General features: G+C 49.1%; 1 protein-coding gene and 1 long non-coding RNA gene across 18 annotated transcripts in view; one reads left to right on the forward strand and one right to left on the reverse strand.

Annotated features, from left to right (window-relative positions):
- Positions 1-26,183, forward strand: part of ST3GAL4 (ST3 beta-galactoside alpha-2,3-sialyltransferase 4) — a 178,082-nt gene that overhangs the window by 56,444 nt on the left and 95,455 nt on the right. For 3 of the 17 annotated variants that reach the window (XM_037882243.2, XM_043534237.1, XM_037882252.2), the window contains exon 1: positions 1,921-2,328. The exons of 12 other annotated variants lie outside the window; for them this stretch is intronic. In XM_037882243.2, coding sequence (XP_037738171.1) covers positions 2,318-2,328 — 11 coding nt within the window. In that variant the 5' untranslated portion in view covers positions 1,921-2,317. Of the gene's footprint in view, positions 1-1,920; positions 2,329-18,171; positions 18,199-25,511; positions 25,893-26,183 lie in introns of those variants that run through there. 2 more of the 17 variants (XM_027828666.3, XM_043534239.1) reach the window with 2 other exon arrangements.
- Positions 1,798-20,891, reverse strand: LOC122463593. Its single transcript, XR_006287092.1, has 3 exons — positions 20,880-20,891; positions 7,111-7,113; positions 1,798-1,930 (listed from the first exon to the last, which is right to left on the reverse strand). It is a non-coding gene; the product is annotated as an uncharacterized LOC122463593 (long non-coding RNA).

Raw genomic sequence — 26,183 nt, forward strand, 5'->3', positions numbered from 1 at the left:
ATGAAAAAAGGCAGCTGCTAATAAGGCACAGTTACAGTAAAACTTTTAACATACTATATCATACATGACTTATTCAGGATCAGGTTAATATTCAAAGAATCTAGGTAAGGTTCTGGCTTGCTGGCTGGGGAGCCATCCCCTTCTGCATATGCTAAAAAGGGTAACCAAACTTCTAACTATTTATCATCTTTTTGGCGCTTCTATTGCGTGTACTCGCTTGGTGTGAAAGCTTCTTCATCACAAGGACAGTCCATATTTTACTATACCACAAGTTCAAGTGTTGGGGAAAAGAGTGTTTCCATATGGGGAACTGAGATGCAGAGAGAGAAGGTGACTTGCCCAAGGTCACACATGAAGTCAGGGGCAGAGCTGGATGTTTGAGTCCAAATCTCCTGAGTCCCAGTCTAGTGCCTTGACCCCAGAGTCATCCTTCCTCTCACCCCTCCCTGTAGCATCTCTGAAACTATTCTTTGTGGCTCTTAATTTCTTAGAGATTGAAATTTACTGAGTGTGTGTTACTTAAACTTCAGGTCAAAACCCTTTTTGCTATAGCAGCAACTGCCAATGGAAAAACTTTTAACATTTGCTGCTGCTACAGAATTGCTCTTGGGTTGGGGACTTATCCCCAGATAAGTTTGTTTGCTTTTTAGAGGTTTTTGCCTAAGTGAATTGACTAGAATACAAAAAAAACCCAACCAAAGACTGCTCTACTTGTAAATGTAAAGAAAGCGTTAACATTTAAGACACAGTATGAACCCCACAACTAATGGCTTTTGCAATAAAGAAAATAAAAAATTTAAAGGACAAAATCCACAGCTTTGTGACAGCTGAAGTTCAGAGATGAGTCTGTAACCTCTGCAGTAGCCGTGCCAAGTTCATTCCCTCCCCATTCTGCCCACCTCCTTCCTGACTTTCTTTTCTCAGTTTAAAACTGTCATTTTTGTCATGTTCTTTTGCTACACACAAGGTTTTTCATCATATGAAATAAACTTTTTAAAAGTTTAACATGTAAACCAGGACATGGGGATTGGAGAACTGTCCTGGATTTTAGGGGAATAGTGATAACTGACTGAAATCTTTTTTTTTTTTCTTCAGTGAAACGGGTTTGTAGGTAGCCATTCTTTATTAGGTGTCATGGGCAAGCGCGTTTGTCATCCAGAAACACTTTTTCCCACTTTGAGGAATTATTTCCTCCATACAATGGGCTTCAGAAATGATCAACAAGATTAACAAAAACATTGGAGGGGGTTACATGTTTGGCGATATTTTGTAGCTGTCCCTCCAAAAGCAGAGTTACATTTGTTTGGTTTTTGGTTTTGTTTCTCATTACATTCGAGGGGACCTGAAGAATTATTTGTCTTTTTATATAACACTTTTTACATTTTACTTTTATACCAGCTGTAACCCGAGATGCTTTACAACATTAAATAACGAGAAATTACTGATGTTACGGTGATTTAAAGCCCCAATGCAGAGGGCCTGGGGAGAAACTTAAAGGCCCAGCTGAAGTGGAAGAGGGAATGATTGAAGAGGGATTCAAGGGCTACTTTTGGATGGCCTAGATCAGTGGTTCTCAACCAGGGGTATATATACCCCCAGGGATACATAAAGGTGTGCTGGTCATCTGGGAATTAGGTCTTTCCAGTCTCTGAGCGCCTCCTGTCCGCCGGTGTCTCTCCTGCCTCAGGCCCCCGTATCGCTCCTGGACCCTGATGCCCTTTACGTTGAGGTTCTGCCCCCAGCAGTACCCCCACACTCTGGATCTCCCCTCCCAGGGGAACCCCCAACCCCTATGCCCACCTTGCCTCAGTGGCTACTGCCAGTCGTCATCTAGCCCCCTTTCTCTGGGGCAAACTGCAGTCTGTCATGGGCACTCATCATCGGCAAGGGGGTTGGACCAGCTGCTTCTGCCTATCCCCAGGTTACACCTCTTCACCCCGGTGCCTCTTTAGGCCTTAAACAAGCCTTCAGCCTGTGGAGTTGCCAGGCTGGAGCTCCCCAGCTCCTCTGGCCTTTCCCCAGCCCTGCTCCGCGTCAGTTACCCTCCCTTCCCAGCCAGCCAGGCCCTTCTCTCTCCAAGGCTAGCCAGAGTGACTCAGCTCCTCCCTTAGTGCTTTTATCAGGGCCTGCTGTGGCCTGATTAGGTGTGGCCCCAGCTGTGGCCACTTCCCCAGTCAGCCTGCCCTTTCTCCCAGGAGCGGAGCACTGCCCTGCTACACGGGGGTACATCAACTCATCTAGATATTTGCCTAGTTTTACAACAGGTGACATAAAAAGCATTAATGTAGTCAGTACAAATGAAAATTTCCTATGGACAATGACTGAAATGTAAGTACAATATTTATATGCCAGCTGATTTATTTTATAGTTATATGAGCTAGGAGCTTGCACGTTTCATTTGTTAGCCGGAGCCATCGAGTGGTATTTGACTATGACTAAAAGGAGGCCTTATGGTGCCGATAAAAAGTACTGGGTTTTCCTTCGTATTGGTTTATCTCAGTTTCCCAGGGTACCTTACCAATCTTCAGCTGGAAGTGTACTAACAATTTAACAGACTGCTCGACAGCATTGCCTCTTCATTCCAAGAAATATGTTGCATTTTTCATCAGTATCTTTATAATGGTTCTGGTGATAATTGTTATCATGTATGCACATATTTACTGGTAAAGTCCTGTCGCCATAATGTCCCTAAGCATAATAACTCAAAAAGAAAAGGAGGACTTGTGGCACCTTAGAGACTAACCAATTTATTTGAGCATAAGCTTTCGTGAGCTACAGCTCACTTCATCGGATGCAAAGCTTATGCTCAAATAAATTGGTTAGTCTCTAAGGTGCCACAAGTCCTCCTTTTCTTTTTGCGAATACAGACTAACACGGCTGCTACTCTGAAACCTTTATATACACAGAGAAGATGAAACAATGGTTGTTACCATACAGACTGTAACAAGAGTGATCAGGTAAGGTGAGCTATTACCAGCGGGGGGCGGGGGGGGGTGTCTTTTGTAGTGATAATCAAGGTGGGCCATTTCCAGCAGTTGACAAGAACAGTAGGGAGGGAAATAAACAAGGGGAAATAGTTTTACTTTATGTAATGACACATCCACCCCCAGTCTTTATTGAAACCTAAGTTAATTGTATCCAGTTTGCAAATTAATTCCAATTCAGCAGTCTCTCCTTGGAGTCTGTTTTTGAAGTTTTTTTGTTCTTGTCAACTGCTGGAAATGGCCCACCTTGATTATCACTACAAAAGGTGTCCTCCCCTCCCCCCCCCCCCCCACCACTCTCCTGCTGGTAATAGCTCACCTTTCCTGATCACTCTTGTTACAGTCTGTATGGTAACACCCATTGTTTCATGTTCTCTGTATATATAAAATCTCCCCACTGTATTTTCCACTGTATGCATCCGAAAGCTTATGCTCAAATAAATGTGTTAGTCTCTAAGGTGCCATGAGTCCTCCTTTTCTTTTTGCGGATACAGACTAACACGGCTGCTACTCCTGAAACCCATAATAACTCAGAGATCTATGGCACTGCTTAGGACATTTGTGATTGTAGTCGGCTTATTCGTTACCTGTTGGTCTCCGGTGTTATTCTGTTGCTCCTAGATGTAGCCTGCAAAGTAAGATAATGTGCCATTTATACAAGCTCGACTGGTTTATCGCCTTGGTGGCCATTAATTCTACATTGAGTCTGAGCAAGGCAATGTGGTAGGTTTTCTTTTGCCTTACTTGTGGCTGTCTAGTGAAGACAAACGAGCATGGCCAGATTTTTGCCTGTTCAGCCCACTGCAGATTACAGTCGAAGTAAATCTACAACTTTTTAGGATCCAATTACAAAGGTTTTCAATCACAGGGAAAAACTTTAAGCAGTTTTTTGAAACTTTGAGTACCTATTTGTTACATAACTAGTTTTGGTTTGGGCTTTAATTTTGTAAGAGGACTGACTCAGGGAAGTATAAGATACAAAAATACTACAAAACTTAAGGCTGCAACAGCCCCCATCCTCCTATGCCCTTAAACAAAAGTTCCTCGTTGCTTAGGGAGGGAGACCAACAGACCTTTGAAGTGATGGCCCTGAACTGTGGGCACAGCCACTGTATAAAAGAGGATGAGCCTGTGATTAAGAATGGAAGAGCCTAAAAGCTGCCTGAACAAGAGTCTCCTGATTAACCAGCATGAGAACAAAGGAGGCCTTTTTGCTTTGCATGGGACGACTGACCCTGTTGATTGCGTTGCTTGCAAAGAATTGCGCCAGTGTTTTCTGCCTTCCAGATGTCCCCAGCTCTGCACGTTTCATAGGCAGCCAATGGCTCTGGCGTGATAGGCTGGTTCTGTGCGATGCCCAGAAAGGTCTGAAGATCTGATGTGTGCATTTCCCATGTATGTGCCTTTAATGGAATGGGCTTGTTCCAAACTCACTAGCGTTCCACGGGCTTTCTCCCGAGCCCTTAATTACAGTGTTTACTAATGACCTATTTGCTAAAGAAAATGGCTCTTCTGAGGCTTTTGATCATGCCTATCTTTTTCTTTTTTTTTGGTCATGCGTTACAGCTTGTGGGCAGGAACTTTTAAACGCTAATGATTCAGCTACTCCATGGGCGTCGATGTAACTAGAATTAACCTTCTGTGGCATTAAAGTGTGCTCCCCATTCCTGTTAAAATTGCTCCCCCAGCCACCAGTGCCATCCCTGCAATCTGTTCTGAAATTCTCCATGCAGCATTGCAAGGCATTCATGCTCTGCTGTCTTTAACTCTTGTTCCATCTCTCCCCTCATGCTCATTTGGGACAACCAGGTCCCTCTTACAGACACCCAGAGAGGTTCTTTAAGTAGCCAGCATTCGTCTTTAGATCAGTTGCAACCTCAGACCTTCCCATCTGGCTCCGGAATGCCGATTGAGGAGGGAGGGTGTTTTTGGTCGGTGCTCTATCCTTCGTGGGAGTTGTGTAAAATACTTTTAAAGAGCTGCTGAGTTCTGACAAATTTTGCAAACGGCAGTGGGTCACGGAAAGCCCGCTTAACTGTTACCTTTTTACTTTTCCCCAGCATGGCTGATTTTCCAAGATGTTTGTGCTTGAAGCAGACACTATCTCCTCTCCCTCATAGTCATTTCTCTCCTGCCTGAATCGTGCAGTGAGAGACATCCTATTTCATCTCCATTGGAGGCCGTTGGGGTCTCCTCTCTTCCTGCAGACATCAGCCAAGGTCGAGGGGGAAAACCTGTCTGGGTAAAATCAGAACCAGCCGGAACATTTATCAGAGATTTGAACCAAAGTTGGAATTAATTCCATCGCTCAAGAGTGGAGTTTAGGACTCAGCAAGGATCTTTATTCATCTCAGCTGCTATTTAATGTGAACTGATCTCCTATGTATCTAATGTCTCCATTACCATCATGTCTATCCAGGCATGAAGGTAATCAGAATGATGTGACTCTTATACCTCATGACATGCTAGGGCTGGAGAGCTCTTTGTCAGACCATGGGCAAAAGCTTTCAGTATCAGCCAACATTTCCCAAGCACTGGGATCTGATACTTTCAAAAAACAAAAAAACCCTACTTCTAAAAAAAAAAAAAAAAAAAAAAAAAAAAAAAAAGAAAAAGGAAAAAAAAAAGTCCCTGTCCTGGGTTGAAGTATTTTGCCATTTGTTCCAGCCAGGTGTTGAAAATCTCGCTCATCACGTCGTCTTAAAAGAGCTCCATCTTTCAAACTGTCACTGCTCAGCAGCTCTGCGGAGGTCTCTTTCCATAATGACAGTCCTTTTGAGGATATTTTTATGCTAGAAAGGGTTGTGAATGAAGTTGTGTGAGGCCAGAACCTTCCTGTGACTTACATGCTGACTTTGCTGAATCCATAGTTGCTGATTTGTGCTCTGAGGAAGGGCAGCAGGAACTGGCCTGACTGTTGGTCTCTAATCGATAACACAAGAACGGCCAGACTGGGTCAGACCAATGGTCCATCTAGCCCAGGATCCTGTCTTCTGACAGTGGCCAATGCCAGGTGCTTTAGGGAATGAACAGAACAGGTAATCATCAAGTGATCCATCCCCTGTAGATATTGCATCTTCTAGTAGCAATGTGGCCTCTGATGTTTTATCATCTGAATGTTACCAACACAGCCCTGCTCCCATTGCCATCTCTGGAAGTTTTGCCATTGACTTCTCTGGAAGTAGCAATTAGCCTTTGATCTTGGTTGATTGGGTGGATTTCATGACTGTGGTTGGGAGACAGGGAATGCTGATGTCTGTCTCTCCTACATCCCAAGGCTGAAGGGTGTCCAGGCTCCAACCTTCTCAGGAGGATGCCGGCTGATCCGGGGGTCGTCCACTGAGTTCCTTTTAAAATAGCACCGCCCCTGCCCCTTGCTGTGGGACCATCTATGTGACCGCCTCAGGCATGTTTGTTAGTGCTCGTCCCCTGACACCTTGGAGAGTAGATGGGACCTGCCAGTGACCCTTGTCAGAGAGAGGAATAGGCCATCGAGCAGGCAGGCCTCCTGGGTGTGCAAGGGGAGAGTAGGGAGCCCCCCACCCCATGCAGCACCAGAGCTGCCCTCCTGTGGGAAGGGCTATCCTAGGCCTCGCGTGGACGAAGAACAAACCCACCCTCCTTCCCCTAGCACCCACCCCCTGGGTGCACGGCAGTGTTCTACGTGGCTGTGTGCAGAGCAGCTGGAGCCATTGGTTGGGAGTGATGCCCTCACTGTCCTGACCCACAGGTTTCGAAGCTGGGTCTGCAGGAACAGCCACGCTCCAGCCCTCCACCTGGCAGCCTGCCGACGCTTGCTTACCTAGGACCCATGGAGCCCAGTTTGAGGCTCTGCCCCTGCCGTTCTATTGGTGGAGTCCTGGACCAGCTGATCTGCTGCTGTCTTAAGTTGGGCTAGCCATCAGCACAGGAACTGGTCTGAACAACTGTGCGCCTTGTGCTTTCTGCTCCCATGGCTTGAGTTCCTGGCATCCTGACCCGGCCTGACTCCTGGCTTCGGATAGGTGGTTCTGACCTCCAGTTTGTCTCCTGACCCTGCTATCCTGCCCCAGCTGACTCCTGTCTTGTGACTGAGGACTCTGGCTCTGACTACTGGGTCTGGCTGTCCACCACCCAGCTGTGACACTTGCTGCATTGCGGAATCGTGACTAAGTGGGGGGGGGCTTTGATCATGACGCACCTGGATGTGTGTGGATTTCATAGATTCCAAGGCCATCGGTATCATCTGGTCAGACCTCCTGAATAACTAGGGCCCGACCGCACTCACGGCCCATTTTGGTCAATTTCACAGTCACAGGATTTTTAAAATGTCATGGTTTCCCATATTTAAATCTGAAATTTCACGGTGTTGTAACTATGGGACTGCCAGCCCAAAGGGAGGTGGGGGGGGGGGGGTTGCAAGGCTATTGTCGGGGGGTTGCAGTATTGCCCATCCTCACTTCTGTGCTCCTGCTCGCGGCAGCGCTGCCTTCAGAGCTGGGCACCTGGCCAGCAGCCGCCGCTCTCCCCCCGCCCAGCTCTGAAGCAGTGCAGAACTGCTACCCCCTTACAATAGCCAGATTTCCCGGGAAACGCCAGGTTTCATGGTCCGTGCTGTGTTTTTCACAGCTGTGAATTCGCTAGGGCCCTCTGTATCATAGAGGACTCCCCTGAATTCACACCTGTTGAACTAGAGCAGATCTCTTTGAAAAACATCTAATCTTGATTTATCAGGTGCCAGTGATGAGGAATCCATCCCAACCCTGGATAAGTTGTTCCAAGGGGGTGGCTGCATCATGGCCCAGCCATGTCAGTGGTGTGACGGATTCCTTTTGCCGGACGGTAGCGTGAGGCCATCAGTAAACGAGAGGACTTATTGCTCAGTGAGCCAGATTAGCTGGAGAGTGTGGGCGGGGGGGAGCCCGGTGGAAATGGGGTGCTGTGTCCTGCTTTTCACGGTGATCTTTCTGGCTTCCCTGGATCCTGTAGCCTTTTCCCTTCTCTCTGGTATGAAAGATCTTGGTGAACAAGGCGTTAAAGATCCTGGTGCATCTCCTGGCATGTCACCCAGAACCCAGGGTCTAACTTGGGTAGGAGGCAGCGCTTAATTTGTAATGAAAGAGGTGCTGGGGCTCAAACAATTTTGTGACATTCATAACGGATGCAGCAAGCCCAGAGGTGCCTGACAAGTCTTGGCACAAATTAAACACTGGTAGGAGGCAGACGTAGTGTGTCTGTCCGCCCCAGCTCTGAGGGGGCGCCCGGCTGCAGCCCAGGCTGTGCTGGCTCTGCGCTTGAGAGCTCTGCCTTTTGGCAGGCAGTCGAGTGAAGCCCGGGGAGGCGGGGGAAGCCCCACTTCTTGCTCAGCTCGCAGACAGATTCCGTGGGAGAGGTTTGCTCTTTTGGCGGCATATTGTAGCTTGCCAGCTCTCCGAGGGCTGTGACGGGCAGGCCGCCCGCCCTGACTCCGCGGTGATTCTCCCCCCTGAAGCAGCACGGGGAGGGCCGAGGGCTGGGCTTGGCAGCGTCTGAGCAGAGAGCCTCAGCCGGGCTTGGTTTCCTCAGGGTTTGATGTGGGTCCTGTCAGCCTTGAAGCAAAACTGTAGCTCGGTGCTGTCATCATCTCAGAGGGGGTGGGGGTCCTAACGCAGTTGGTGGGGCAGAGAGGAGGAGAGGGGAGTGAATAATGGATTTTTTCAGTCCACTGGCCAGTCTGAAAAAATGAAGAAGAAAAATATGGAGGGTTGGGGGAGGGGAGGGTGTGAATGAAACATTTCATTTGGATTTCAAGTGGGTTTCACTTTTTTCAAAAACCATCTTTTGGTAAAATTGCCAAACAAATAGTGGATTCAGGAACTCCAAACCTTACTGTTTGAAAATGTTGGAACAAAACGTTGTCACTCTTTTTTGGAATTTTTGTCCTTTTCTGATCATGCGCGATTTGGTGAAACTGGCACGAATTCAAGAAAGGGGTTTGGGGTCTGAATCTGCATTTTTTTGCCGGGCGGGGGGCGGGTGTCAAGAAAGAGTTTTGGATGAAAAATTTCGCTCAGCTGTAGGGGCATCTCGCATCTCTCTCCTCATTTTCCCTCCTGTTGAGGTGTTTGTCGTTCGCTGGCTCTGGAGCTGTCTTTACCCATCTCTCTGGCTTCCCCTGGATGGGACATGGAGAATTGGGGATGGTAAAAGATTGGCCTACTCAGGACGTTTGCTGTGCAGAGGAGACTGTGTGTGGTGGTGAGCGTACACACCCCTTGGAAGGAGCTCCTGTGGGCTGGGAGCATTTGGGATGGCAGAGGAATCCATCTCTTGGAAACGCTCTGGTCAGATTGGGAGGAATCCAATGGCTTCTGCCTATTGAGCATACGCCCCCTCTTGTGTTAATTATTTTGCAGCTGCTGAATGCACTGGGTGCATCTGGGAAATGCCCAAGTAGCCCGCATGCCATGCGACGTACCTGGCATGGTCTTTTAGTATGATCGACTGGAATGGTCTTTTAGCAGAACACCAGAGTTGTCTATGTGGGGATGATGAGGGGATGGAGGCAGGGTCAGTTCTAGGGTCCCATTATTGTGAGGCAAGTGGGTATTTTGGGGCCCTGGATGTTGCTATTTAAAAAACCAACAACCTTCCAGGAGTCCAGCAGCTAGTAGGATCCCTGGCAAATCTTGGATTTTGAGTTTAAAAAGGCCAAATTTGGTTACTGTGCCAGGACTATGTCATTGTCACTTCCACTGCTTAACATTGGATAACTTGGCACATATTTGGCCCTTTCGAACAATAATTTGGAGCCCTTGAAAATCATCTGCAGGGGTGTGTGTCCCCTTAGCCCCGGTAGCACCAGGTCTGGATGGAGGGGTGTGGGGCACCATGCACGGTCTACTTCCTTTATGAAATGCTTTATCCCATTCAGGCTTTCCAAGAAGTTCCTATTGGTCTTTCAGAGAGTTGTTACGTGTGAATTTATTTTCCAGGCCTTTGATCGGTCTCTAATGTAATTATCCTCTCAGCTTGTGGGTTTCTTTAGATTGCTGTATGATGCCAGGGCTATTCTACTTCTAATGTCTCCCACATGGCAGACTTGTGCATCCAGGGGGGAAAAACATAGCAATTCCAGAGCACCTTTTTATTAGAGGATCTCAAAGCACTCTGCAAATCTGTAATTAAAGCTCTCAGCGCTCCCCAGGTGGTAGATGTGTGGTGGTCCCATTTTAATTGGTGGGAAAACCCAGGCACAGAGGTTGAGTTTCTTGCCTTGCAGAAGCTAAAGTGCCCCTGCTGGCTCTTCTAGTTAAACGGGTTCATAGCCAGGGCAATGAGCAGGGGAGAGGTCTGAGAAACACTTGCATGATAAAGAACCGAGCAGCATTGCTTCAGTGATGGGGATGCATTCCAGGGTGGATGGCTGTGGCTCTCGGAGGAGGGGAGGGGAATTCCTGTTGGGAGCTAGGGAGGGGCTGGCCCTTCCAGTGTTTGGGCAGTGGGGCACGGCTAGGTACAGTGAGAGGAGCTGGGAAGCAGGTTAGTGAGATGGGGGAAGTTATTCATTCTCCGTCTCATGCACTTACTGGTGCTAGTGGAGCGGGGTTCCAGCTTTCCAGTGTGGTGACTCGTCCTTGGACCTGGCCTTCCGCTGCTTGGCTCTGGGGATGCATATACAGGTAAGCTGTGCAAGTCCACAGCATGAGCATCAGAGCCTTCTACTGCTGCTCACTTGCAATGTTACTTGTTAGCCGTAGGGGCCTGTTTTTCGGCGTGATAACACCCTATTTGCGAGTTCCGGCCCTCGTTCGGTGATGGCTCAGTCACGGATGGTCAGCGAGGATTGAACTCTGGTCCTTTGGCAGGAAAATCATGCTGGCACTTGAGCGAAAAGAGTAACTCCATTAGCTGGTAGCTGTAGCAGGCTCTGACTATATGGTGTGGATCACCGGCCGGAGGAAGACATGGCCTACTTACCATGGCACACTTGAAAATGCTGTTGGCCTGCTCAAAAATATTCTTCTGGGCAGGTGATGAGCAATAACCATGATGTTCCCTCTTCTTCCTCTCCCCCAAATTTCAAATGCCTCCCGCTGCACCCTGGGCTACACTCTCCACATGCTCAGTGAGTGCATTCAGGTACAGAGTACATGGGCTTCTGTAACGCTGACAGACCCTGGTCGTCAGCGGGTGGGATCGAACCTGGGGCCCCTGGAGCTTAGTGCAGTCTTCTCTCTCTCTGTCTCTCTTGCTAGTCTGGGTGCAACTAGATGGGACAGAACACCATACCCAGGAGGTGTGTGGGTTACACTTCCAGCATAGCGTCCTCAATGCATGTTTGTTTTCGAGTGCTCCTGCTTTCCCTCCTTGCATAATAATTGAGAACATTTGCCTTGAAACAGAGAAAAGAAACTAATCCATTCCTCAGTTCAGCTGATGCCTTTCGGCGCATGTACCTTTGGTGCACGGGCCTGGGGCTTATATCAGGCTAACGTGTGACATTTACAGGGAGACCCTTGTTAAAATACAGCAGCATATCACTCTTCTGTAGCAAGTCCTGGATTGTTACTAGTGCTGTGGTGGGAGCGCCGGCCCTGAATGGCTGCAGTGCTAGAAACGGCAATTAATCTCTACGTTATACGCTATAAAAACAGCCTCTTCCTGAAAGCCCAGAACCCATAATCCTGCCTTAACAAGGACGATGCAAGCTCTGCTTTTTAGTGAAATGCTTTATCCCATTCAGATTTTCTTCCAGGAACTTCCTGTTGGTCTTTCAGAGAGTTGCTACTTGTATATTTATTTTCCAGGCTTTTGCTCTGTCTCTAATGTTAATTTCCTCTCAGCTTGTTCAATTGTATTTTATTTTATTTTTAGTATGATCCTAATGTCTCCCATATGGCAAACTTGTGCATTCGGATGGAAAAACCGTATTGCACTTCCAGAGCACCCTTTTATTACAGGATCTCAAAGCACGTTGTAAATCTGTAATTAAATCTCTCAACGCTCTCCAGCTGGCAGATGAATGGTGTTTCTATTCTAATTGGTGGGGAAACTGAGGCACCGTGGTTGAGTTGCTGACCCAAGGCTGCAGTGAGGCAGGAATAGACCCAGAGAGTCCTGCTCATTTGTCGGTTCAAACATTAGACGCTGCTGCCCGGAGAGAAGGACTCCAGGTTCCAATCACTTCGTCGCTGCAACTTTCATTTTTGGATAGAATTCTCTGACAGCGTGGTGGAGTTCTAATTTGTTTAAATCAAAGGCAGGGGGAGCCCTTTAGATTGCAAAGGACCTTCGTTTCCTGTCTAGATTAGAACAATGGCAATATGGGTTGAATTTTAAGCCTACAGTATATCCTGCTGGTAGTGCCCATTTATGAATGTGACATTGCTGATGACTGGCAGCAGTGTTCATTCTTTGTTTCTTTCTCTGGTGTATGCACTGCCATGTACTGTCTCTCCCTTGCTCCTTCTGGTAGTTTGCAGGTACCCAGAGCTGAATTGCTGACTGAACAATGCTTGCTTTCAGTGATTAGGAAAAACTCTAGAGGGACTTTTGGGTTAAATTTATCTCCATATCTAGGGCTCAGTCCTGGAAATCCTTATTCAAGTGGGCCCCGATTCAGCAAGGCACTTAAGTTAAAATAACGAGTCCTTGTGGCATCTTAGAGACGAACAAATTTATCTGGGCATAAGCTTTCGTGGGTTAGAACCCACTTCATCAGATGCGTGGCGTGAAAATACAGGAGCAGATATAAATACATGAAAGAATGAGGGTTGCTTTGCCAAATGTGAGGTCAGTCTAAGGAGATAAATCAATTAACAGCAGGATAGCAAGAGAGGAAAAATAACTTTTGAAGTGGTGAGAGTAGCCCATTACAGACAGTTGACAAGAAGGTGTGAGTAACAGTAGGGAGAAATTGGTACTGGGGAAATAAGTTTAGGTTTTGTAATGACCCAACGACTCCCAGTCTTTATTCAGGCCTAATCTGATGGTGTCCAGTTTGCAAATTAATTCCAGTTCTGCAGCTTCACGTTGGAGTCTGTTTTTGAAGTTTTTTTGTTGAAGAATTGCCACTTTTAGGTATGTTATTGAGTGACCAGAGAGACTGAAATGTTCTTCTACTGGTTTTTGAATGTTATGAATCCTGATGTCAGATTTGTGTCCATTTATTCTTTTGCATAGAGACTGTCCGGTTTGTCCAATGTACATGGCAGAGGGGCATTGCTGGCACATGATGGCATATATCGCATTGGTAGATGTGCAGGTGAACGAGCCTCTGATAGTGTGGCTGATGTGATTAGGCCCTATGATGGTGTCCCTTGAATAGACATGTGGACAGAGTTGGCACTAGGTTTGTAGCAGGGTTTGGTTCCTGGGTTGGTGTTTTTGTTGTGTGGTGTGTAGTTGCTGGTGAGTATTTGCTTCAAGTTGGGGGGCTGTCTGTAAGCGAGGACTGACCTGTCTCCCAAAGTTTAAAATGTAAGCTTCTGCTTAAATTCCATTGATTGTGATGAGTGCTTAAGTGCTGGTTTGAATGAGAGCCATGGGTAATCGCGCTGATTAGCTAGCTACATGAGTAAGAGTTTCCTTAGATTTTTAATTTGTTGACCAATCCCTCTGTTTTACTCCAGCTCAGACAACTAGAACTGTGTCTCTGAATCATTTATGTGTTCTTCTCCTTTAAAGTTCCAGTGAAGGTACTGAAGTTAAGAAGCATTCACCTGCAGTGCTTGCAACCCAAACTTTCCATGCTCGTGTAGGAAAACTACAATGTGAAACTGACTTGAACAATAAAACAGGGAGCAGAAGGGAAGCCAACCAGCCAACTTGTCATGTTCATGCAAAAAGTAAATGACAGAGACAGAAAAATAAACCGGACCTAGAAATTCTTTTGGTTTTCACACTCCTTAGGGTGATATTAACAGATCTTTTGAAATATTTTTAAACAGTCCTAGAGTGATCATAGAAAAGAAAAAGAAAAAGCATTAATGGTCTAATAGCTACTGTAGTAGACTCCGAAGCAGGACTCTTGTTTGTATTCCTTGCTTTGCTGCAGAGTTTATTACTACTTATTTTCATAGTGCGTAGAAGCCCTATTATAGACCAGGACCCCATTATCCTGGGTGCTGTGCAAACACAAAACAAAAAGATAGCCCCTTCTTTCTCCAAGGATCTTACAATCTAAGTCACTGTGAGACCTCTGGCAAGTCCCTTGACTTTCCTACAAGTCAGTTTCCCCATCTGTAAGTACAGAGAACTACTCCAGAGGGGCATTGAGGCTTAATTGTCTGTAGAGTTTGGAGTGTTGCATGTGAACCCCTAAACAAGTCTCCCTCCTACTGGTCTGTAGCAACCTCTAGCCTGCGTGTGGTTCTGGTTTCCGTCTGCATGTGGTTGGTGGTGTGGGAGTGATGATCTGTGTTGTCTGATGCTCCACGTGGCGTTTCCCTGAGTGGTCTGTGTCATGCTGAGCTGCAGTCTGAGCTGTTGAAAATTCAAATACAGAGTCCAGTAAATATTGTTTGACTCAAGTAGCTTTTGTTATCGCCTTGATGTCGCCTGCTCGGAGACTCCTGGTGGGAAACCCACTAGTACAGGCTGAGCTGTGGTGCTTCTGCTGGCTTTTTGTCGATGGCGCGTGGCCTCCTGCATCGTAAACGTTAACCCGCGAGTGGCAGATGCTGGCCCCCTCTTGCTCGGTATGAAGCTTGCTCCCAACGGCGCGCGTGGACTCTGGGAGTGCAGAGCCCCAGCCGCAAGGGATCTCTCTTTAGAGCTGGCTTTTGTCCCCTCTTTTAATAGGTCACTGATCTCTGAAGGTGAAGTGTTTCTGTGCTGCCGTTTATCCCCTCTCCCATGCCGGCTTGTTTGTAGGACCACATGTGGGCTTTGGCAGTGCCCACGGCTCCGACGGGAGGCACTAGTGTTGCAGTTCGTAGGCTCACTTGTAAGGACTGACTCTCTGGAAAAGATCCTGGAAGCGTTTTTGTGGGTCTCTTGGAGGATGTGCATAGCTACACATAGAAACCTGGGGAAACGAGAGGGCAACATTTGGCTCTTCTGATCATTCTAGTAACTTCTGTCTGCTCCTTGCAGGTGTGCAGACTCCCTGGGAGCCCTGCTCTCGTGACTGGGTACATTAGTGGGTGATGAATGAACCGGAAGCGATACCTTGAGAGGGCAACATACAGCTGTATGTAACATCTGGTCACCAAACCATGCCCAGTGTCCTAGGGCCACTTCCTCTCGCCTGTGCATGATCTGTGGAAACTCTCAGAGCAGGGCTGGTAGCCCCTTGACATGCCCTTTCCACTGACAAAGGGTGGGAGAGAGAGGCAGTCACACGACAGGTCAATGGCAGAGCAGGGATAGAACATACATCTCCTTACTCCCAGTCTGGTGCCCTCTCCGCTGCCTAGTCAAGTCACGACCACCTGGCGGCAATGCTGATCCCTACAAGCGGGGGAGATGCTGTGCTGGACAGGGCAGCTAATCCTCGCAGTGGAAGAACAGTGTTAGCACTGGCAGGGCAGCCCTCTGTGGCTCATACCCTTTTGCGCTACGTACCAGAGCGGAGCTGCGAGAGAGCCCTACGTGCAGAAACTGCTGCTGGAAACGCATTTGCTTGGGGCCCCTGATCCAGGTCTTAGTCCTCCTCTGCCTCTGTGAGGGCATGTGATATTAACCACATGCACTAATCTGCTGAGCTCAGGGAACCGGCTGCCCAGTGCAGCCCAGCTCCTGGAAAGCCGGCAGTGCCTTGTACGCCAGTGGGAACAAAGACCGAATTCTGCGTCTGAGCCGGTCAACAGATGGCAGGAATTAGGAGTGAGACGGTGGCAGTTTCTTTGGGTTGGAAATCCTTGCATTAGCAGCAGCTCAGGCTGCTGGGTAAGGGCGAGCAAAGCCAGTCCAGACCGTGGGAAGAGCGTGGAGGGGACTGCAGCTGGGGTGGATGGCCAGAGAAATTCTGCACCTTTGCCCAACCAGCCCACGCTGAGCTAACACCCATCAGCACTGCCCCGGAGGGTCCCACCCTGCCCTCCACGCGGCATCCTTCCCAAGCTCTCACGATGGGGTGGAGCCGGTTGCATTGGACTTAGGCGCTCGGCACTCTGCTGTGCTGTCTGGTCCTGCAGAGTAAAGCCAGCACGGTGCTGCCCAGACAGCCACCTGCGTGCGCTCCCTCCCTCTGGGCTGGACTGAGGTGCTGCCGAGCGGCAGGAATCCACACCCCTCAGACAATCTGGTTGCTCTCGGTGCCCGTGCAAGGTGGGAACCGGCTGGGCCTGTGGGATCTCCCATGGTGATCACAGCCTGATGCTTCGGTATGCTAGGTCCCACATGCCATATGGAGCAGTTGGGTGGGGGCTAGCCCTGGGCACAGGAACAGGCATGGGGGGGAGAGGTGTTGGAGGACCAATGGGAAGTGCGTATGCCAGCAAATGAAGCTAGTGGGGCTGCCTGGGCTGCCTGTGGTGCCATGTGACTGCTGGGGATGGCCTGGGATCCCGTGTGCAGTAGGAAGCGCTAGCCTCCGGACCACCGAACTCCGCTCGTGTTCCATCTCTGTGGACCCCTGGAGCAGGTTCTGGTGGTTGTGGGCGGTGACAAGGAGTCCGACCCCCTGGGTTCTGTTCCCACTGACCCGATGGGCGGGACGCTCGCCTGCCTTCCAGGGAGGCGGTGGTGCTCCGAGCGACGTGGCCCTGAGGCGGAAGGGAAGGAGGAGAAGAGCTGTCACGGAGTCACTGGGTGATGCTCTGGAACTACTCCATACGAAGCCAGGCAGGACTCTGAGGAAGCCTCCTCTCCCCAGGGCAAGAAGCTTACACAACGTCGACTTTCCAGGGGCTGACCTCGGAGCGTTCAGCATCCTGGTTCACACTGTGCGCTTCCCTCAGTGAGTCCGCACAGGCGGGGCTCCTGGGGGAGGCAGAGGGCCCTGCACCCCAATTCCACAGTCAGACGTGACTCTCAGCCAGCCAGTAAAACAGAAGGTTTCTTAGACCACAGGAACATGGTCTAAAACAGAGCTTGTAGGTTCAGAGAACAGGACCCCTCAGTCAGGTCCGTCTTGGGGGGCAGGGAGGCCAAAGCCCCATCTGAGCCTCCCCCCATTTCCCCAGCCAGCTCCAAACTGTAACTGTCCAGCCCCTCCTCTGGCCTTTGTCTCTTTCCCGGGCCAGGAGGCCACCCGATCTCTTTGTTCTCCAACACCTTCAGTTGGCACCTTTGCAGAGGAGAGGCCCAGGCCATCAGTTGCCAGGAGACAGGATGTCGGCCATTCTTTGTGCAGACACCATCACACTGGCCCCCAAGGGCTCTGCCACAATCACACACCCTTATCCCACCCCCGGGATACTTAAGAACTGCATAGGGGAAACTGAGGCACCCACACAGAATTCAGAGAAAACATTAAGAACATTCCCACTTTGTCACAAGCGCGTGGCAGCCTGGCAGCAGAAGTGCTTTGTGCATGGAATGGGTGCAGCACGGATGTCAGCAATTTCTGCCTCTGGCAGGTGGGGAGCGCTCCAGCAGCGAGAGGGGCCGGCTGTGGGGGGTCTTTGATATGGGCGCTTGTCCACTACCAGTGGGAGTGAGACCACTCATGCTGGCCAGTCATCAGTCTGGGCAAGGTGGGCTCTAAATCAGTGCTGGACTTGTACTGGTGCCAGGGAGGGGAAAGGTAACCCAAGTCCCTTCCCTGATGGGAGACTTTCAGTAATGCTCCATTTACACACCAGAATTCTGTCTCCTGTCCCCCCCCCCACCCAACCTGGCAAACAAGCGAGTGACCTGTCTGTCTCGGGCGGGGTAGGCAGAGAGCTGGTGGTTCTTCTAACCCTGGCAGCTCTGGGCCAGGGAGGGTCAGGAGGGAAGCTCTCTGCCTGCTAGACTCCAATTTTGCTTCCTGCCACGCTCTAGTCTCTCACTGTCTGTGCTCATTACTTATCCCCTGATTGCTGCATGAGCCGCCCTCAGGGCTCCCCCTTCGGCAGGAACTTGTGGCGCTCAGAAATGTAGGAGAACTTTTCAGCAAGAGAAGCGCGGGCTGTTTTTCTCTTAACCCTTCGGGGCTGGCCTTTCCTACGGAGGCGCTGAACAGGGGGCTAGGAGGCCAGGGTATTGACTATGGGTTACTTCCAGTTGTATTGCAGATGTGCCTGGAGGCCCCAGTCAGGGTAGCATCCCATTGCGCTAGGCGCTGGACTCAGGGAACGGAAGACGGCCCTGCCCCAAAGAGCTGGTAAGGTGGCTGTGGTAAACGGGGGCAGGGTAGGAGGGGCTGGCAGCAGTGCACTGGGCATGCAGGCACCCATTGGGAGCAGACTTACTGAGCTGTTGTCTGCTGTGTTAGCTGCGGGGTTCTGCATTCAGCGGGGTTGCAAGCAGGTGGCCCTTCACTCACTGCCAGGCTGTCGTCCTCTTTCTTAGAGCCCTTTCCCCCGGTCCAGGATTCTTGGTGTCTCTGGCCAGCAGCATGAGGCTGTATTCCCCTCTTCCTGCCCTGCAGCGAGCCAGGGACAGCCAGGTGTGCTGGCTCCCGCTCCCAGAACTGCCCTTCCGCTGGGGTTCCCAGAGAGGCCTCAGCAGTGCGCACGGGAGCGCCTCATGGGCTTCAAACCTTCGGCTCTTGCCGTTCCAGATGTTCCCAGCTTCTCCTACTCGGGGTTGTGTAACAATTGAGTCAACTTGAATCCTTTCCCACTGGAGAGTGGAGTAGTGGGGCCCTCCCTCTGTCTGCCTCACTTAACCCCTTGCTGGTGGGACGTCAGACTTTGGCAAGATGGGTATATAGGGCAGCAGCAGCGACCCAGCTGGGGAGGGGGGTGCCACCAGTCCAGGTTTTCCCAGGATCGTCCCCTTTTTTAAGGTAGCTGTCCCAGGAAATCTGTAAGGGTGCTCAGTGCGGGGGTGGGGTGGGGTGCGTGTGCTCCGAGACTGGCTGAGGAAGGAGAAAGCATCGATCTTCCCCTAAGAAAACATACCCGATTTCCATTAAGCCGCCCAGAAGAAGCCTTGCCTCGCTGAACGCAGCCGTTGGCAGCCTGGTGCTTATAGGGCACAAGTGAGAATGGGTTTGGAGCGACCCATCAGGCAGTGGCCTGGGAGGGGAGGCTGGAATGGATAGAAGATAACAAGAGACGGTGCCCTCTGCTCTGTGTGTGGGTTGTTTCTGAAGTGAGCAATGGTACCAAGTAAAGGATGGGAAACGCGGACTTTCCGCTCTGGTGGCAGGGATTTTTCCTGTGCACAAGATGAATGCTCTGCTCTTTAATGAAAGCAAGAGTCACAGCAGTGCAATAATTCCTAGGCTGGTAACGCCTAGCAGGTAGATATTCAGTATTCCCTTATTTCATAAAGTGCTCCGTAACCCTGAGGATGGTCTTTGCAGCCTGCCTCTGTCTGTCTCTATCTAAAACACAGGCTCTGGCTCCTTCCTTCTGCAGCCCATCAGAGGCTGCGGCAGGCCAGGGGAGAATTCCCACAGGGCGGGGGCAGAGTAGGATGGCCATGAACAAGCTCCGTTGTCAGTGGTGTGCTGGGAGTAGGGCCACAGTGGGCACCCCAAAGACAGGTCTGTGTGGTGCTGCCACCCATTGGCAGCCTGGTTTGGGCTACGTGAGAGCAGTTTCAGCCGCTGAGCAGGCCAGACTTGGCTCAAAGCCACCTGAGCATCCCCTGTCCCTGGGATGCCAGGTTTGTGCTGCACTTCCGAGAGGCACCCACAGAAATTACTTCGTCCAACAATGAAATGTGGCTGTTTCTGGAGTGGGACATCACAGCTGTTGAACAGCACTCAGCTCTGCACAACAGCTCAGGAGAGGAACTGATGAAAAAAGCCTTAACTGCAGGAGGCATGTGCATAAGAACGACCATGCTGGGTCAGACCAAAGGTCCATCTAGCCCAGTATCCTGTCTTCTGACAGTGGCCAGTGCCAGGTGCCCCAGAGGGAATGAACAGAACAGAGAATCATCAAGTGATCCATCCCTGTCACCCATTCCTAGCTTCTGACAAACAGAGGTTAGGGACACCTTCCCTGCCCATCCTAGCTAATAGCCATTGATGGACCTGTCCTCCATGAATTTATCTAGTTCTTTTTTGAACCCTGTTATAGTCTTGGCCTTCACAACATCCTCTGGCAAGGAGTTCCACAGGTTGACCGTGTGTTGTATGAAGAAATACTTCCTTTTGTTTGTTTTAAACCTGCTGCCTATTAACTTCATTTGGTGCCCTCTAGTTCTTGTGTTATGAGAAGGAGAAAATAACACTTCCTTATTTACTTTCTCCTTATCAGTCGTGATTTTATAGACCTCTACCATATACCCCTTAGTCATCTCTTTTCCAAGCTGAAAAGTCCCGGTCTTATTAATCTCTCCTCATAGGGCAGCCATTCCATCCCCCTAATCATTTTTGTTGCCCTTTTCTGAACCTTTTCCAATTCCAATATATCTTTTTTGAGATGGGGCGACCACATCTGCGTGCAGTATTCAAGATGTGGGCATACCATGGATTTATATGGAGGCAACATGATATTTTCTGTCTTATTATCTATCCCTTTCCTAATGATTCCCAACATTCTGTTCACTTTTTTAACTGCCGCTGCACATTGAGTGGATGTTTTCAGAGAACGATCCACAATGACTCCAAGATCTTTCTTGAGTGGTAACAGCTAATTTAGACCCCGTCATTTTATATGTATAGTTGGGATTATGTTTTCCAATGTGCATTACTTTACATTTACCAACATTGAATTTCATCTGCCATTTTGTTGCCCAGTCACCCAGTTTTGAGAGATCCTTTTGTAGCTCTTCGCAGTCTGCCTGGGACTTAAATATCTTGAGCAATTTTGTATCATCTGCAAATTTTGCCACCTCACTGTTTACCCCTTTTTCCAGATCATTTATCAATATATTGAATAGGACTGGGCCCAGTACATCCTTGGGGGGACACCACTATTTACCTCTCTCCATTCTGAAAACTGACCATTTATACCTACCCTTCGTTTTCTATCTTTTAACCACTTACCAATCCATGAGAGCACCTTCCCTCTTATCCCATGACAGCTTACTTCACTTAAGAGCCTTTGGTGAGGAACCTTGGCAAAGGCTTTCTGAAAATCTAAGTACACTATATCCACTGGATCCCCCTTGTCCACATGCTTGTTGACCCCCCTCAAAGAATTGTAGTAGATTGGTGAGGCCTGATTTCCCTTTACAAAAGCTGTGTTGACTCTTCCCCAACAAATTATGTTCATCTATGCGTCTGACAATTCTGTTCTTTACTACAGTTTCAACCAGTTTTCCTGGTACTGAAGTCAGGCTTACAGGCCTCTAATTGCTGGGATCACCTCTGGAGCCCTTTTTTAAAATTGGCGTGATGTTAGCTATCCTCCAGTCATTTGGTACAGAAGCTGATTTAAATGATAGGTTCAAACTACAGTTAGTCGTTCTGCAATTTCACATTTGAGTTCCTTCAGAACTCTTGGGTGAATACTGTCTGGTCCTGGTGACTTCTTATTGTTTAGTTTATCAATCTGTTCCAAAACCTCCTCTAATGACACCTCAATCTGGGACAGTTCCTCAAATTTGTCACCTAAAAAGAATGGCTCAGGTTTGGGAATCTCCCTAACACATTTCCCTAATCACATCCTCAGCCGTGAAGACCAATGCAAAGAATTTATTTAGTTTCTCCACAATGGCCTTATCGTCCTTGAGTGCTTCTTTAGCATCTCGATCGTCCAGGGCCCCCACTGGTTGTTTAGCAGGCTTCCTGCTTCTGATGTACTTAAAATTTTTTTACTATTACTTTGAGTCTTTATCTAGCTGTTCTTCACATTCTTTTTTGGCCTTCCTAATTATATTTTTGTACTTCACTTGCCAGAGTTAATGCCCCTTTCTATTTTCTTCACTAGGATTTCACTTCCATGATTAATTACTCACCCCAGCACGAGCTGTCGGGACCTTTGTGTCCTGGGTCATCAGAGAGCTGGGTGCTCAGTGTCCTCTGGTGCCGTGGCACTGGGGCACTGGCTTGGTGGGAAGAGCACCACCGCCTGAAACCTGAGCGTCGCTTTCCGCAGCACCTGCCTGTTCCTACTGGTCTAAGGTGTCTTCAGGGTAGCGCTGCCCAACAGTTTAGCTCTTAGATTTCACGGAAGCCTCCTAGTCAAAGCCTAGCCAGACCCCTCTCATGTGATCTCAGCTGGGGGTAGCATGGCTACAGGCTGTAGGACCACAGTTGCTGGTTTCGCCATGGTCACCAGCAAGTTCTGTTGTCCCCCATGCAGCACCATGAAGAGAACTCGCAGCTTTCAGCTCCCCAAACCTGCATTGTACCCAGTCCCTAGAGGACCTGCTCCATTAGCTGAGGGAACGTATGGCTGGTCCCCGGTATACGTCAGGGTTGTGTTCTTAAAAAGGGCGATGTATACTGGGGACCCACCAGTACAGTACTCCTCTGAGCGAGCCCCGTCCCTGCTCCTCCCTCTCCTGTAGGCGCGCTGTGAGGGTTCCTTCCCCACTCTGAACTCTGGGGTACAGATGTGGGGACCTGCATGAAAGACCCCTGAAGCTTATTTTTACCAGCTTAGGTAAAAAATTTCCCAAAGGCACAAATTCCACCTTGTCCTTGAACAGTATGCTGCCACCACCAAGTGATTTAGACAAAGAAAAAGGGAAAGGACGACTTGGAGTTCCTGTTCCTTAAAATATCCCCCCAAGCCCCTTCACCCCCTTTCCTGGGGAGGCTTGAGAATAATATACCCTAAATGGCCCCCTCAAGGATTGAACTCACAAGCCTGGGTTTAGCAGGCCAATGCTCAAACCACAGAGCTCTCCCTCCCCAAAAAGGGACAGCGATCTGTTTCCACCCGGTTTCGAACCGGGGACCTTTCGCGTGTTAGGTGAATTGATTACCACTACACTACGGAAACCCAACTTGGCACCTGAGTAGAATAGATTCCAATGCCCTGGAGGCTGCTTACTCCAGATGCACACTCCAGATGCACTTACCAGCTGCTAGTGACAGATTAAAGAAGCTTGCTGGGTGGGATGTATTGAGTCCAACTCGTTCACCCACCCCAGTTTCCCTTCTGTGGCCCTTTAAGATGAAATGTAACATTCAGGCCTTGACCACCTGTGACAATAAGGATCCAATGGCATGTTTCATGAGCTATGGGGGGCTTGCCCTGGGGTCCTGGCCAAATCCCCACTTGCTCCCTCTTAGCTTCCCCCTGCAGTTTCAAGTGGAACTGGTTTTCTTCTTTATTCCCTGCCCTAAACTCCCATGTCTTGTACCTGAGAGCGGCTGCAATTCCCTGCAGAGGTGACTGTGTTTCCATGTGGGGTGAAGCTGGGCTGGTATCATAAATCCATGTCACTGAGTGGGGTAGAATAAAGTTTATACTGGCACGCCCTTTGGGTGGATCTTCGTAACTCAATGGTGGCTCCACCAGTGTCCCCACCCTCTCAGATCCCTCTCATTTGATGTGTTTATTGCATTGACGTACATGAGGTTTACAAGGGGGTGTGTGTGTGTGTGTGTGTGTGAGAACTAGTTGTGGTGCTGTTTTCAGCTGGCACACGCTTACTGGATCTGTTGAAGTTTCCAAGCCACGCTTTTCAGGCCACATTTCATTTATGCAGCAGTGCCAATCCCTGCTAAGTAAATTGTCCGGTGACTGTTTGTTTGAGCATGCTGACGTTACCATGTGAAAATGCGTCGATTACATAGTTACATAGGCCGGGTAAACTGCTCTTCAGTCTGTTTATGGAACACATGCACCGACTGATTGACCAATAAACGTGCTGTGTGAGCTTTGCATTGCTTGGGATGAAAGCTACCGTGTGCATGCTAAGCGACGGTCTACAGCAGCCGTCTGAGACGTAATTCCAGACCTGCTACGTAGCACCAGAGCATGGAGCTGGAGCTGCTGGATCACAGACCTCAGTCTCAGGGCAGTGTTGCTATGGGGGTGGTCCAACATTGAGGAGTCTTTGTATCCTTCAGTGACCAAGCACGGTGAGGAGCAAGCTGTACCCCCAGCCTGCTGGAGAGGAGCAGCACAGAGCAGGGTCTACTTCATTGGGCAATTTTACATCTGAATTCATGAGCCATGAGTTGGGGTCTGTATCTCCTACCTAAGGTCATGTTGGGAGGGTCCCGGTTCTAGATAGGGCCTGTCTCTCCGACGAATATCTGTAAACTGCTTTGGGGGGCTTACATGGCATAAAGAGGTTTGAAATATTGTCATCCGTAGTTATAGAAGGCATCACCAGGTGGCGCTGTTAGTCATTCAAGTTCGTTCTTAGCATGAGAGCAAATGTTCATCCCTGGGAAGACATGTTTTGTTTAGTTTTTAGTTCGGTCCGTTTCTGTGTAGAAAGAGCTGTGTGAGCCGCGGGAGAGTTTGCGCTCTGTATTAGGATGTAACTAGAGGAAATTCTTGGGGCAGAGCTGCTTCCTGGGAACAAGGCATTGGTGTGGGGCTGTGATTCCCAGTAGAGGGGATTGCCCTGTATGCTGTTTGACCATCTCCTTCCAGGGCTGTTGGATGGGTGTAAAGAAGACAAGTTACACTTAGAATAAGTCCAGATTCCACACTACTGATTTCTTTTCACCGGGACGCTGACTTAGCAGGTAGGTGACTGTGGCCTTGTATTGCTCAGCACAAGGAACAGACACTGGTGTCAGAAGGGCCAACACGAGCAAATGGGATAACCCAGAGAAGCTATGTGGCTAGGGATTGTGTGCCCTACAAGCTGCAGTGTCACGGCTTTCAGGGTCGAGCCCAGGGGTGTTTTGTCTTAATTTTAGCCAGTCCCTGCTGAGAGAGCTGGCCTCCAACAGAGCAGGTGAAATCAACAGCAAGCTGGTGCCCCCAAGGCCGAACTCCCACCGGTGTGTCATGTTGCTAGCCTGCCCTTTTCCCTCCTGGCCTTCCAAGGAGTTCTCCCCATCTGTACTAGTCCTTGAGCCAGCTCTTTCCCTGGCATGGAGTTGAGGGTCAGTGAGTGGAAGGAGTCCTGCGAGAGTGGAGGTTGCAGGCTGCCCAGCGCCCACGCTTCTCCTCACCTCCCTGCCCCCTGGAATTTGGCAGAGGAGAGGGGTGATTCTGCACATGTCTCTGTTTCTCCGTGCCTCAGTTTCTCCATGCACAAACTGTGGATAAGACCTAACTTTGTAAGCCAGGCTTAGGGAGGGTGTTTTAGACACAGCCTGTTTCTGAATGTGGAACGTGCCCATGGCTGAGTGGTTAAAAAAAAGCCCTCCTGTGAGCTCTTAATTTCTGATCTGTGGGTGTAATGACTTCATTACATGCTGCGGCTAGTAAAGACACAGTCCCAATGTTGTCTAGTAAAATGGAAATAAACTAGGCTCCAGAAACAGTAACTTTATTTTTCTTTTACACCATTTTCACCAATTAGGGTTTAAGGATTTTTTTGCATTGCTGGGGTGACTACAAAGTCTGGCCCCTCTTTCCCTGGTGGGAGTGGATTACTCCCAGGGTCTGCGTTACTGAAAACACAGAGCTCTGATTGCCTTTTCCCTTGCAGGATCTGCCAGGGGGAGGCTGCATTCACAGGGCTGTCGGCAGTCACTGGAGATTTCCTGGAAGACGTGAAATTGACCATCTGTTGTGCAAAGCCTAAAATCTCCCTAAACAATGTGAAATTCTAACTTTCTGCCAGTGTTGAGCTTTGTGCAAACATGGCTTGGAATCCAGGGGCCACACGCTCAGCTGATGTAAATTGGTGTCGTTTTGTTGGCTTCACAAACCTGAAGACGTTGCCCAGCGACGGGCTTGGTCTGACAGAGTGAAGGGAATGTGGTGGTTGTCCCACGGGCAAGCATGGAACACCGTCCAGATTGGAGGAGTGTTGCGGGCAAGGCTCGAGTGATTCCTTTTTCACCCTCTGCAGGAATGCTAAATGCAGGTGTATAAAACTGGTGAAACTGCATCTACGCAGCAAAGTGAACTCAGATGAACAAAACCTTTTTGATAGTAAAAATTCCAGAATGTGTGCTTTTTGTATCATCTTTTTTTAATTTCTTTTTCCAGACAACTTAAAGCACTTCAGGGCAAGAAAGATACATCTGTTCTATTTATAGCTAGCACCACAGCTGAGCAAAGTAGTTTGCACCACAGCGTAGCGATGCATAAACTTGGAGTGCTATGCAATGTTTGTAAAGAAATATTTCAGAACTGGGGAGGAAGGCAGGGCATT

The sequence above is a fragment of the Chelonia mydas genome, chromosome 22, assembly GCF_015237465.2.
Source record: "Chelonia mydas isolate rCheMyd1 chromosome 22, rCheMyd1.pri.v2, whole genome shotgun sequence".
NCBI classification, from domain to species: domain Eukaryota; kingdom Metazoa; phylum Chordata; order Testudines; family Cheloniidae; genus Chelonia; species Chelonia mydas.